This window comes from Xenopus laevis, chromosome 1S, assembly GCF_017654675.1.
Source record: "Xenopus laevis strain J_2021 chromosome 1S, Xenopus_laevis_v10.1, whole genome shotgun sequence".
Lineage (NCBI taxonomy): Eukaryota > Metazoa > Chordata > Amphibia > Anura > Pipidae > Xenopus > Xenopus laevis.
Window position 1 is genome coordinate 89,016,267 of NC_054372.1, and position 10,291 is coordinate 89,026,557.

Sequence of the window (10,291 nt, forward strand, 5' to 3'; positions counted from 1 at the left end):
AAATGCAGAATACATACTGAAAAGTACAGAGTACATTCCCTGTTTTATTGTTGTTAAAAAAAAAACTCACATAAATCATGGCAACAGTAAAAAACATATATATATATATATATAAAAATGTTTTAATGTATGCACGTAACATGTACTGTATGGCAGTATAAGGTCCCCAAGAGATTAAGGGCACAGGACCATCACGAAAAGTAACAACGTTAACGGGGTTATTTACTAAACTCCGGTTTGTCTTTTTCTGGCAAAACTCACACTTTTCGGGTTTCTTTTTAAAACTCCAAGTTTTTCAAAATTTATTAAAGCCCTATGCAGCAAAAACCCAGAATCCAAAAATCCACCAACTCAGACCTGCCAAGTTTGTGTATACAGTAAGTAAATGGCAGAGGTCCCTATCCTATTTTATAGTTTCTGTGGTCTTCACTGTAATTAGCCCGAATATCCGACCTTTTCTTGCAGAAATCAAAAAAAATCAAGTGAAATCATACAATTTGGCTTTTCGCTTGATTTTTAGTGTTTTTACCAGAACCGATTAAATCGATTTTTAATATTAAATAAGATCAAATAGTGGATTCTAGTTTGGTCGGACTTTTTTGTTTTAAAAAATTCAGAAAAATTTGGATCTAGATAAATATCCCCCTAAGACACCCACCATATAATGATACAGGTATGGGACCTGTTATCCAGAATGCTCAGGACCTGGGGTTTTCCGGATAATGGATCTTTCCGTAATTTGGGTCTTCATGCCTTAAATCTACTAGAAATTGATTTAAACATTAAATAAACCCAATAGGCTGGTTTTGCTTCCAATAAGGATTAATTATATCTTAGTTGGGATCAAGTACAAGGTACTGTAATATTATTACACAGAAAAAGGAAATCATTTTTAAAAATTTGGATTATTTGGATAAAATGGAGTCTATGGGAGACAGCCATTCCGTAATTAGGAGCTTTCTGGATATCGGGTTTCTGGATAAGGGATCCTATACCTGTACTAAAATCTACACTTAATATAGATATTGGTATATATAGTTTCAGTGGGTGTACAGTATGTAAGTATGTGTTCTGGGTTTCATTTGGAGGGGTTAAACTTGATGGTCTTTTATCAACCCAACTAAACTATGTAACTATATATACAGTTGCCACAAAAAAAAAAAATTTACTATTTGACATTACTCAGATTTCTGCATTTATTACTCGAATTAACGTGGTCACGCTTTTACACAATATTAGACATACACAATCTCCTTAAACTAATATCAAACAATAAATTGTTCTTGCTAACAGTGAACACACTGTTTACATTCCAAGTCTAGGCTGAAAAGAAAGTGTGTGAACCTCTCCATTAAGTAAGTGTAAAAATATATTTTAGCAGCAATAACCTCCACCGGCACCAAACATTTTCTAGAAGCATGTTGCATGAACACGATTATTAGTGTTAGTAACCAGTAATTGTATTCCTTTTACATAATGCCGTGTGCGTACCTCAACACAGTGTACGTACCGCACACTCCATCTCATTGTTTGTTATAGCCAACCCCAATTATCCTTTGGAAAAGTCATTAGTATTTGCATTTGTGTGCTTTTCCAACCTTAGACTGGAAATATTTAATTATTTATGTGCTACTGATTATAAAATCAGTGGTGCCAATATAAAGGTACCAGTGTGCCAAGGTTTCTGGTTCTCTCCTTTATTTATGACATGCCATATTTTACCTGGCAAAAGGTGGTTTTGCCAGATCAACATGTTTTGGCACAAAAAGGGTAATAGTGCAATTGTTTATTAGTTTCCGCAGAGTGTCTATTATTGTAACTGGAAAATCAAATCACATTTATAGTAAAGAATAAAGAACTCCAGGTACCAAAATAGATCACAAACGTATTGCTTGCATGACATTTCTTACATTATGTGCAACATATCCAGCTTAGACAAAAGGCTTCAAATAGATGCTGAAATATTTATTGGTCAGGAAAAAGTAGGGTTGTCACCTTTTAAAAAAAGAAAAAGAAATATTTAAAAATAAAACCAGACACAATATTTGGAGACTTACAGCAGCAGGGACATGACAGCAGAAAATCTATACATACTTACCGTGATTTTCTTTTCCTGGACTGTAACATGGCAGTGGGCAGTAAGGGTTAAATCCCCCTGACGTAGGAAGGCACAGGAAATAGAATAAAAGCCCTTCCGGGTCCCACCCGCGCCCATCTCAATGGCTGGAGATAATACCCCCATTTTAGGGAGGGAACCCCTGCCCACTGCCATGTTACAGTCCAGGAAAAGAAAATCACGGTAAGTATGTATAGATTTTCTGCTTTCCTGTCCTTACACATGGCAGTGGGCAGTAAGGGATGTACAAAAGCAACACATTAGGGAGGGATTAGTTATGAGCTTTTATTGTAGCCGCTGAAAGGACACTGCGCCCAAATTCAGCTATATCGTTGGAGAAAATGTCAAAGCAGTAGTGTTTGGAGAAGGTGTGGAGGTTCTTCCAGGTAGCTGCTCTGCATATGGTATCAGCCGATACTTGGGCATGGAAGGCCCAGGAAGCCGCGATTCCTCTGGTAGAGTGTGCTCGTAGAGAAGTAGGCCCAGGTACTGTCTGAGAGGAGTAAGCTGATTGTATGCAGTCTCTAATCCATGTAGAGATGGTTTTTTTGGAGGCTGCAAGGCCTTTCTTAGAACCCTCATGAATTAAGAGGAGGTTGTCTGACTTTCTGAAGTCTGCGACTCTCTGGAGATAGATTTTCAGGCATCTGGTGACGTCTAGGTGGTGAAGTCTGTTTTCTTCTTCGTTTTGGGGATTGTCGAAGAAGGTTGGTAGTATTATGTCCTGGGACATGTGAAATTTTGAGACTACCTTGGGGATGAAGTTGTCCCTGGTTTTCAGGATGACTTTGTCATGGAGGAAGGTTATCTTGCTCTCCCTGGCGGAAAGAGAGTGGAGTTCGCCCACTCTTCTGGCTGAGGAGATGGCCAGCAGGAATGTGGTTTTCAATGAGAGGATTTCTAGGGGAACGTCCTCTAAGGGTTCAAAGGGAGCTCTGGTCAGAGCGTCTAGGACTAGAGATAGGTCCCATGGGGGAACCGAGTCCCTGTTTTGAGGGCGAAGTCTGGAGAGAGCCTTGAAGAATTGTTTGATGAGTGGACGGGAGGCCCATTGGTTGTCTGTGTAAGCAGAAATGGCAGAGATCTGCCCTTTTAGGGTAGAGGTGCTGAGGCTGGCCTCTACCCCAGACTGTAAGAACTCTATGATGGAGATTTCAGAAATGGAGAAGGCCTCTCCGTATTTCCCCAGTCCCCAGCTGGAGAATTTTTCCCAAATTTTGTAGTATTTGGAGGATGTTGAAATTTTCCTGGATGCTGTGAGGGTCTTGATGGCCTCGTCGGAGAGCCCCAGTCCCTTCAGTTTTATCCTTTCAGGTTCCAGGCAGTTAGGGCCCAGTTCCCTGGATCTGGATGTAGTATTGGTCCCTGATGGAGTAGGTCTGGAGTGACGGGAAGACGGAATGGCTTCTGTAGGGATAGATGGAAGAGGAGAGGGAACCAGGGTCTCCTTGGCCACCAGGGTGTGATGAGGATCACATGTGCTTTGTCCTCTTGTATTTTCTTGATAGTTCTCGCTATCATGGATATTGGAGGGAAAATGTATGCTAGGGGGAAGTTCCATAGGAAGGAGAACGCATCCCAGTATGTTGTCCTGGGGTCCCTCTGCCATGAGCAGAACACTTTGTTCTTTTTGTTCTTGAAAGTTGCCATTAGGTCGATGGATGTGTTGCCCCATTTCTTGCAGATCGTGTGGTATACATCCTGGTTCAGTTCCCATTCTCCTATAGCTGGGAACTTCCTGCTGAGATGATCCGCTAGGGAGTTCGAAGGGCCCGGGATGTAGGAAGCTTTGATGGTTATCACGTTCTTTTGTGCCCATTCGAAAATAGCTGTGGTCAAGGAGGACAACTGTCTGGACCTGGTCCCCCCCTGGTTGTTGATATAACTTACTGCGGTTAAGTTGTCTGATCTGATTAGGATGGACTTGTCCTTTAGGTGTTTTTGGAGGCGGTAGATGGCTAACGAGACCGCCTTCAGTTCTCTCCAGTTGGAGGATTTCTTGCTCTCTGAATGGGTCCATTTTCCTTGGATCTGGATTAGTCCTCCAAGGCAAGACAGGGGGGCTCGCGCACCTTCATACTGGCTTTTTGTCAGATTTGAAGTCCTTCCTTCTAGTCCAGGGTTGGCCCTGGCCTCTGGCCCTCCAAGGTTGTCTGAAGGAGGGTTTGCCTGGTCTGTATTGTTTGGAGTCCTGGAAGGGTTTCCGAAAGGGTTTCTTGTCCCTTTTATCTTGCGGAAGGAAGGCAGATTTGCCTGCAGATGCCTTGGAAATAATGTTATCCAGTTTCTCCCCAAATAATAAAGACCCTTCGAAGGGAAGAGAGCAGAGGTTGTGCTTGCTCTGGGGATCGGCATGCCAGTGTCGCAACCAGAGGGCTCTGCGGGCTGCCACGCTAAGCCCCATGGCTTTTGCGGAAAATTTTACTAGGTCCATGGAGGCCTCTGTGGTGTATTCGTTGACGGTTTTGATGTCTTGAACCATTTGTATCAGTTTTTTTCTGTCAGTGCCATTTTTTATGGATAGTTCTAGGTCTTCTATCCAAATTTGGTTAGCTCTTGCCAATGTGGTGATGGCTACTGAGGCTTGATTGGATGTTCCGTTGATTAGGTATGACTTTTTGAGAGTCATGTCTTGTCTCCTCTCCATGGCGTCTTTGAGTGATACCCCTTCGTCTACTGGTAGGGTGGTACGTCTTGCCACTCTGGTTATGGCCGCGTCGACTTTGGGGGCGGTATGCCAGAATTTGAAGTCATTTTCTTCAAAGGGGTATAATTTCTTAATTCTTCTGGAGGTGCCTATTTTTTTATCAGGCATTTTCCACTCTTCCAGAATAGTGTCTTTGATGACACTGTGGATGGGGAATTTAGCACTTTTTTTGGCTATGGATTTGAACATTCTGTCGTGTCTGGGAGTGTCTTCGGTAGCATCGAGATCTAGGGCTGATCTCATGGCTTTAATTAGGGGTTCCAAGTAGTCCAAGTTGAAAGAGCCCGAGTCATCTGGTTCGTCTTCTTCGGTTTGGGAAAGTTCCCCTTCCGAGACGCTGGAGTAGCTTGGGGGCTCCCTTCTTTTATGGGCTCTGCCACTGCTCCCTGCCGTGGAGGACTGTGGGTTGTATCTGTCTCCTATATTGATTAGGACTCTCTCTGTGACTTGGTTAACCATGTCGTCCATGGATTCTTTGATGGTGCTTTGCATCCAATCTTTTAGGTTGTGTAGGTCCGGTGAAGGACCTGCTGCTTCGTGAAGGCATCTTTCACATAGCCTTCTGTCATGTAGAGCTGCATCTCCACAGGCCGTGCAGTCGATCCTGGGAGTCTTCCTCCTTTGAGATTCTTCTCTTGGAGGGGGACTTCTGTGAAAGACAGTTAGAACAGTTACTTACCACTAAGCCCATCGGCTTTTACTTGTAATCCCTCGAAAAAAACTCTCTTGTGCACTTACCCCCTGGAACCTGAGCGTCTGCTCATATCAGACAGTCTGTAAGATAGATAGAGTCTTTGTAAGGCATTGTATATTAACAATGAGGTTCCTGCGTTTTTGTTAGCCAGCTTACTTACACCTGGGCTGGACAGAATACAGGTGCACTGCAGAGGTATTGGAGATTCTCTCAGTAGATCCTCTGTTAGGGTGCAGCTTGAAGAAAATAAAAAACGCCAACAGTGCTTACCTGTAATCGGCGCGCGCCTTTTATTTTGAGCGCCAATGCGCATGCGTCTTTTCGCCGTGTTCCGTAGGCGCCATTTTGGAGATGGGCTCTCGGCGTGTTGTCGCGGGAGCGAGTTTTCGCCAAGTCAAGTAGCGCCATTATCAGATGGGCGCTCGGCGTCTTATCGCGCATGCGCTACCTCCCGAGGCAGCATTGCGTCTTACTGCGCCGTAGGCAACAAAAGGCCCTGAAGCCCGCCGGCTTCCCCTGGGACACGCACAAGGTGAACCTCGGCCCCAGGCGCTTCAGAAGGAGAGAGAGAGCTCCTCTGGTGTGGGGGTATTTCCTCGACAGGAAAATTGAGATGAGCGCGGGTGGGACCCGGAAGGGCTTTTATTCTATTTCCTGTGCCTTCCTACGTCAGGGGGATTTAACCCTTACTGCCCACTGCCATGTGTAAGGACAGGAAATCGGTGTGCAAGTAGTTGGGTGCACATTGGAATGATCAGGGCAAGGCTCAGTAGATGAGGGTAAGATGTTTCAGTTGGACAGTGGAGGGTCAGGGTGTACGTGGACAGGACAGGGCCCGAACTTAGGAAATTACAAATGTACCAGATGTAAATCACTCTAGGAGGAAGTAACAATTATTTAGCTGATCATAATATAATCAGGACACATGAAGTTGCTGGCAGGGTGTAGCCAGTGTGTAAAAACTCCCCATTTTTTTGTTCCAAGTGGCTGTTATGAACTAACATATGTAGTGTATGAAAATAGCTGTTATTTTAGCTACCCAGGTTTCAAATAACAGCCCTGCTGCCAATGCTAAAGCAACAGTAGCACCAAAAAAGAAAAGTGTTTAAAAGGAATGACGATATAATGTACTGTTGCCCTGCACTGGTAAAACTGATGTGTTTGCTTCAGAAACACTACTATATATGTGTTCAAAAACTCTACAATAGTTCATATAAACAAGCTGCTGTGTATGCAACGGGGCAGCCATTAAAGCACAGGATACATAGTAGATAACAGATAAGCTCTGAAGAATCCCATTGTACTACTACATATCTTTTCTGTTATCTGCTGTGTATCCTGTGCCTTTTTTCTCTTTTTCAGCTTTGAATAGCTGCCCCCCACAGATACACAGCAGCTTGTTTATATGAACTATTGTAGAGTTTTTGAACACATATATAAGTTGTACCAGTACAGGGCATTTTTAAAAAAAAAACAAAAAAATTTTCAGTGTAACTGTTCCTTTAAGCACAGACTTATAGATTTTAAATTAATGACAAAATTAAATGCAGCCTGTACCCAAGAAGTTCCAAGACCTTTGCATAGTTCATGCCACTAATAATATGTAGCATTCTGCATTTCACTATGCAAACCTCCACCACGTTTTATTAAATGCTGAAAATTTAGCTAACAAAATGATATGGTCTCCAAGCCAGACTTCTGGCAATATATAGCTTTTCTTTTCTGCAACCAAACGTGATGTTTAGTAGTCCTACAAATCTCCTGACAACACAGACATTGCTTTTGGGAAGCCGATGAAAATATGTTTTAATCAGGCAGCAATTCGGGCAGCCTGGATCCAGAGGTCCTTTCGCCGCCATTTTGTTTGCAAATGTTTATATCATAGACTGCTGGGACTTGCAGGTCACATTGAATGCGTAACAGAAATCATGATTGCTAGGTTTTTAGGTCCTCGGTATCAGCAACTGGCAAAGAATTGGTATGAAACAAACACTTGGGGTTTACATAAGCATGTACATCTTTTCATTGCACAGTCGAGATTAAGGCGGGTATATTTTAATTTACCGTGGCAATTTTAGCGCTCATAGAATGTAAATTAAGTTTCACAAAGAAAGTCATTTTTCCACTGCCCTGGGTGCGTAAGTTAGTGCAGGTGTAGGTTATTACCCTTTGGAATTGTCTGTGTGATTTCGAAACAATGTATAGAATATTTGGAACGAACTCGCATATTGAATGTTATACACCCGGATAGCTTTTACATTATTGGGCTTCAATGAGCTTGTAACCTACTAAGTGAATTCGTTTTTTGCAGACTTTACGGTCCTGGGATTCTAGGTCATATATGCTTTTCCCCTTTTTTCTGACTTTAATGAACAGGGCTTGTGCTGGACATATTTTGTCTATTATATTAATCATACAAAATCTATGTTTTTATGAGCTAAACAGGGAAAGTGGTCCCTACAGGTAGACTGTTACTACTAGTTCCTCTGCACAATGGACTCCTGCTGACAAAATGTCACAACAAAGTGGGAAAGCAAGGGGGTTCTATTCTCGTTATCTGATGATCTACCTCAAAATTTCACATTCCTACCAGGAAACTGCTCAAAGATGGTTGTGTTCACATTGAAAATACTCCAGGCTGGTGCTCCTCTTTTTTCTGAAAAACGCATGATTATATTCATTGGGGTTGCTTAGCAAGTTGTTATCCCTCCCCTCCCCCCCCCCACACACACAGTAAATGTCTTTCCCTGCCTTTAAGGTTTGTATCTGTTTATCCAGTACCTAAAATTTAACTATTCCTTGGATACAAATACCCCATTTACATAGTTCTGTAGAGACCCAATTTAGCTTTGCTTGTAAGGGATATATGGCACACACTGAAATTAGTTGCCTGTGGTGAATACGCTCTACCATGGGTGAGTAATCCAGATATCTTGTTGTGTGGAGCTGTTGACTTAGCAGCCTGTTGTCCTGTGTATAAGGCCCTTGGGAGGTCCAGCACAACAAAGATGGCAAAACTTGACAGAAAAACAACTACCATCTGGATTCTGTATTTATAAAGCAATAGCCTACATTGCTCTATGATAAGAGAAATACAGTAACCGTTCTTATACTGCCCCAACAGGTAATGGAAGTCTTGCCCAAAGCAGGTGAAGATATGGGAGAAGGTAAAGGGGAAAATAACTTTAAAAATACATAAAATAGGTTTAGAAGTTAAGAGATTGACTTATGCCAGATCTCATCTGATCGCATGCGTTTTCAATACAAAGAAAGGTCCAATTGGTTTCCTGATGAGCAGCAGAAAGATGCTCTTAATTTGTGGCCTTAGGTGGTCAGATTGGCAAAGGCCCACTCAATTCACCATTGTTCTGCAAATCTGATCGTAATACAGGTCTGCGGAGACCCATCAAAAGCCTGATATGATTATTGCCCAAGGCTAAAAATGGGGGAAGAATTATTAATAGGTTTACATTACAACGTATACTCATTTTTCATGACTCTTCTACCCTTTACATTTTTTTTTTACTTTGTTACTTTCTTTTAAGGGGTTGTACACGTTCAAATTGATTGATATTCTGAGACAATATTTACAATTATTTTGTTTGTGGTTTTGAATTATGTAGCTCTTTGTTCAGCAGCTATCTTTTTTTCTAGGTTCCAAATTACCCTAGCAACTAGGCAGTGATTTGAATGAGAGATCAAAAATCAAGATCAGCTGAAAAGTTACTAAGAACTGGTCATTCTTTAACATACTAAAAGTTAACTTAAAGGTGAACCGCCCCTTTAAAAACAATAAAATGAGAGCTGTCCTGCAATCCACTGTCTTCAGATGTAAATCCTGATCGCTTGGTGGGATCAAGTTTGGACTTAAGACTTTTGTCTGTTCTCTTCTTCAGGGCTCCTGTCCTAGCCACTTGGGGATCCATAGGAGCAGTAGGACTGATATGGGCCACAGACTGGAGACTGTTTCTTGATTATGTTCCATATATAAATGGAAAGTTTAAGGATGAGAAATAATTGAATACCTGTCTGTCTACTATGAGGTGAGTACATGTAGTGGGCTGATTTTTATACCACATTTTGAGGAATGGGTTATATTAAAATCAGGATATCAAACAAAGCGGTCTGTGAAGCCCAATAGGATACTGGGGCCATTTGTCTGTAGGGAATCTATCTGTAATTCACAGTATTGGCATGATCGTTGTAACTGCGAAAGAAAGTTATGTTGAGCAATTGAGAAATTGTTTATGAAACCATGTATTAAATAGCCACTACAGTTAAGTGGATTTTCTATAGTAATAACCATTTCCCTTTTGCATGATTTTGAAATGCATGCAGCTTTTAGACTCCGAAGGTGGCTGTGAGTGTGGCAACACATATATCCGTCTGTTTAACCTAGGGGTGAATCAGTTTGAAACAATGGCATCTTTATATTAAACATCATAAGCCGTGTGTTTTATTTTCTTCTAGTAATGATAAATGTTACAAGATACTAACAAATTTGTCTAGACTTATTTTATTAAATGCCATTTATTCTGTCCATAGCATGTCTTGGATTTGGCCCAGACCAGAAAATCTTCAGTTTCCAGAATGTTAATGGAAGGGAATGGACCGACTTGTTACACCTTGGATGAAGCAGCTTATTTATGAATAAACTTTGGACTTACATATTCCAGATTTATATTCAGAAACTTGCTATGTTGGTGTAATTTTTAACTGTAGTGCTCACTTCTGAAAAAGAAATCTAATAAAATGTTTGTAATTCAACTTGAAA

At 41.5% G+C, this 10,291-nt stretch overlaps 1 protein-coding gene across 1 annotated transcript; it reads left to right on the forward strand.

Annotated features, from left to right (window-relative positions):
• Nucleotides 1-7,336: 7,336 nt before the first annotated feature.
• On the forward strand, nucleotides 7,337-10,291 carry LOC108706830 (cytochrome b-c1 complex subunit 10). The gene is made up of 3 exons (XM_018243583.2): nucleotides 7,337-7,495; nucleotides 9,414-9,560; nucleotides 10,063-10,291. The coding sequence occupies exons 1-2, from the start codon at nucleotides 7,446-7,448 to the stop codon at nucleotides 9,532-9,534; spliced, it is 171 nt and encodes a 56-aa protein (XP_018099072.1). The 5' UTR covers nucleotides 7,337-7,445; the 3' UTR covers nucleotides 9,535-9,560; nucleotides 10,063-10,291.

What these genes read in the sequence shown, in the direction of transcription:
- LOC108706830 (XM_018243583.2), top strand. Translation starts at nt 7,446, where the DNA reads ATGATTGCTAGGTTTTTAGGTCCTCGGTATCAGCAACTGGCAAAGAAT. An exon ending in CAGCAACTGGCAAAGAATTG is followed by an intron (nt 7,496 to 9,413) that starts GTATGAAACAAA and finishes TCTCTTCTTCAG; the next exon opens with GGCTCCTGTCCTAGCCACTT.